This window comes from Rhagoletis zephyria, unplaced genomic scaffold (assembly GCF_001687245.7).
Source record: "Rhagoletis zephyria isolate East Lansing unplaced genomic scaffold, Rhagoletis_zephyria_1.1 Rzeph_scaffold_00718, whole genome shotgun sequence".
NCBI classification, from domain to species: domain Eukaryota; kingdom Metazoa; phylum Arthropoda; class Insecta; order Diptera; family Tephritidae; genus Rhagoletis; species Rhagoletis zephyria.
Window position 1 is genome coordinate 136,096 of NW_016157802.1, and position 3,788 is coordinate 139,883.

A 3,788-nucleotide genomic window follows, 5' to 3' on the forward strand; every position below is an offset into this window, starting at 1 on the left:
TGAATGTATAGTTGAAATCCGTGACGCATTGAAATCATGATAGCTGATATCTTTTTGTTATTCTTTAAACTGTGAACACTTCTACAAACCTCATTAACTCGTAGGCGGTGTTCGTCGAGTGTGGACGCACTAAGAGCGCCTCCTGCTGGCCCATAGCATAAGGTTGTTGTTGTTGTTGATGTCCATCCGAGCGCAGCTGTATTCCCTGCTCCTCCAGCGTTGTGTACTGCACGTAGCCCAGCGTTTGTCGCAGTGGCGTCGAACTCTTCAACATGGTGCGTCGGTAGGCTCGCTCGAACGGTGTGCGCGACATGAAGGACATGCCAGCAGCGCTCTGTTCATTGGACAACAATGTGCTGACACGATCATGCGAATAGAGCTCCGTTAGCGAGCCATGGGTGTGATGTTGTTGTAGCTGTGGATTGTGGCTATTCGATGTGCCAGCCAAGGATGACGGTGAATCAACGACGTCATAGTTAAGCAAACGCGCAACAAATGAAGGCGGCGAAGGCTTCTCTGCCGACTGTGTGACCAGCGGGAAATTCGGCTTGCGACCCGAAGTCGGCGTGAGAAAGGGATCGGGTTCGACGCGCTCCGTCACCACATCCGGTATGGTGCCCATAGAGCGCATCTTCTGTATCGGATAGTGTGGCACACGTGGCATGAATGAAGGCGGCTGTTGACTGTGCGGCTGCTGCGGCAGTGGACTATCGTCGTTGCCAATGAATTTGGCATTGCCCACTTTGTTCTTCATAAACAACTTGCCCGAACTAGTCGACGAGGTAGAGTTCTTGCGCTGCTGCAAATTGAAGCGATGTTTTTCCTCCAGCGAGCGCTCGCGCATGCGCAGCAACTCTTCGCGCACCTGTTGCTCGCTGTAATCATCTAGGCATAAATTGCTAAGCGATTTAATTTTTGGTATTTGTGCACGCTCAGCCAACAACTTAAGGCGGCGCGGTGAATTACGATCCAATTCCTGTGATGCACGGTGGAACTCCATTTCGATAATGGAGAGATTTTCCATCGATTTGATTTTGGCTACGCGCGGCGTATGGAAATTCTCATCCAAGCCAGAGTCGTCGGCGGTTTCCTCCGAACCTGATTCACCGCTGCCGCTACCACTGCCACCGCCACTACCGCTGCCGCTGCCACTTTCGTAGATCTGAGAGGTGCGCGAGCCACTACGGCTGTTGCTGTTGCTGGCGACGCTGCGATACGTCGGCGAAGGTGCGTTCAACACAAAGTTATCGCCGTAGATGGATAGAGAGCAAGCGGATGAGGTTACGGGCATCTCGTTAAGTGGCGTACGAAACTCCTCATCGCGTATGGTAGAATTGGGTGTCTGGAAAAGCAGATCCTCGCCGTCATACTCGCTGATCGTATCCGCCGGCGGTTGATGATTCAACGATGGTATATTCAGCTTCATAGCGTTGGCGGTTTTCTGATTGAGTCTATTAAGGAGAGAAACTGATTTGCTGAATCTGCTGTTGATCGTGAGAGTGCATGGGAGAGAGGAAGAGAGAACGTGGTGCGACGAACAAGTATGCGGCACGATCGTTCGAGATCGGTTTTGTTTTTTTTTTTGTTTGTTTTTAATTGGTGGAATGGTGCGTATTTGCATATTTAGTTATTATTTCGCAAATTACATTACATTACAGTACGGTACAGTACAGTACATTACGGTATATTACATTACGTTTGTTCGTAGTGGTTGCGGTGTTGGTGAACCAACAACAACCGGAATACCAACAACATTATGATAATTTAGTTCAGTGTTGGTGGTGGTGGTGCCCATGACATTTCAACAATTTTTCGATTTACAGTTTTTACATTTTACAAAAGAAATAAAAAAACACAAAAATAGAATACAAAAAACGGAAAAGGTGTAATTAGCGCAAAATAGCAAATTGAGAAAAATAATAAACTACAAATACTGAGCTAAGAGCCAATAGTGAACTAAATAAAATAAAATAATTATAAAAAAATATTACTATAAAGTATTTTTATGAACAAATTCGATAAATAAATATAATCTACATAATATACCTATATAGCCAAATGTTTTGGATTACAAAAAGAGTCGCTAATGAATAATATTTTTAGCAAATTTTGCACAAACCCATAGCTGCAATGAAATTAGCGAAAATTTAAGATTTTCTATATATTTTATTATGACCAAATTCCGCAAACTACAGATGAATTTGCATTTAAATTAATTTAGACAAGATTTAAGCATTATAAACACGCGTGAGAGCAATGNGAGCTAAGAGCCAATAGTGAACTAAATAAAATAAAATAATTATAAAAAAAGATTACTATAAAGTATTTTAATGAACAAATTCGATAAATAAATATAATTTACATAATATACCTATATAGCCAAATGTTTTGGATTACAAAAGAGTCGCTAATGAATAATTTTTTTAGCAAATTTTGCACAAACCCATAGCTGAAAAGAAATTAGCGAAAATTTAAGATTTTCTATATATTTTATGACCAAATTCTCCAAACTACAGATGAATTTGCATTTAAATTAATTTAGACAAGATTTAAGCATTATAAACACGCGTGAGAGCAATAGAAAGAAATAAAAAGCGTGGAGAGTGATGACGATATCAGCAACAACAAATTTTTATGAGCGGCAACTGTAGCCTCCACTGAGAGTGCCTTAATTAAATAGTAGAGTACTTTAAAACAACCACTCAGTAGTCAGGCGGAAGTAAAAATATATTTACAATTCATTTTNAATTTTTATGAGCGGCAACTGTAGCCTCCACTGAGAGTGCCTTAATTAAACAGTAGAGTACTTTAAAACAACCACTCAGTAGTCAGGCGGAAGTAAAAATATATTTACAATTCATTTAAAAAAAGTTTTGGCTGCGGTTTCGGGAATGCTTTAATGCGTCTACTTGAAACAGAATAGGTTCCTACTCCAATTCGAAGTCGAATAATTATAACTAGCCTCCGAAGCAAATAAATTGCGTCTGCGTAACGATGAGCTCATCGTAGTAGATGCCCAAAAAAACCATTAGCCAAAAATAAAACCTGCTAAATGAAATTTTCAAATGCAACAACAAGAATACGAAGGAATGAGGTAAAAGAATTCACTGCGAAATAGGAAAGGATAAATGCAAATAAAATATTTGCATATATGAATGTGTGTGGATACACATGCACAAATACATATACATACAGTTTATATACGTTATAATATTTGAGGAACCAAATTTGACTGGCAGCCAATTTTGTGTGTGCACTTGCACTTTTGTATGTGACTAACGCTGCACGCGAGCGAATAAGAAAGAAGATCCCAGCAAACTTTAAATGTAGTGTGTGTTTTTAGAATTATTAGTTTTTTAGTTTCTCGAGAGGGCTCAAAAATGCCAAGAAATTTCGAACTTCGAATTTCGAAGTTTCGAATTTCGAAAATGAGTTTTTTTTTTAATCAAAATTTGTTTTCAATATCCTTCAAAACACCTAAATATATCGAAAATTCTAGCTTCAAAATAGGAAATTTCGAAATTGCAAGTTTTAAAAATACTTTTTTTAGTTTCAATTAGTCTCGTTCCCACAAAATTTATTTTTTTGTTGCGTTCAAAACCCAAAAATATTTCGAAACTTGTACTGTTTTGAAATATTGAAGTTTCGAAAATTAACGTTCTATTAACTTTTCTTTAAGATCTAAATTTCGAATTTAAAACTGTCGAATTTAAAACTGCTAATACTCGAAAATGTATTTTATCAAAAGTTTTAATTATATTCGTTTCGCTCAAAGCTACCAATTTTTT

The 3,788-nt window shown here is 38.6% G+C and overlaps 1 protein-coding gene across 5 annotated transcripts in view; it reads right to left on the reverse strand.

Moving 5' to 3' along the window:
• The window catches only part of LOC108361209 (protein FAM102B), a 61,453-nt gene that overhangs the window by 24,413 nt on the left and 33,252 nt on the right, over positions 1-3,788 (reverse strand). For 2 of the 5 annotated variants that reach the window (XM_017613786.1, XM_017613784.1), the window contains exon 7: positions 90-1,484. The exons of 1 other annotated variant lie outside the window; for it this stretch is intronic. In XM_017613786.1, coding sequence (XP_017469275.1) covers positions 90-1,484 — 1,395 coding nt within the window. The remainder of the gene's footprint in view (positions 1-89; positions 1,485-3,788) is intronic. 2 more of the 5 variants (XM_017613787.1, XM_017613785.1) reach the window with 2 other exon arrangements.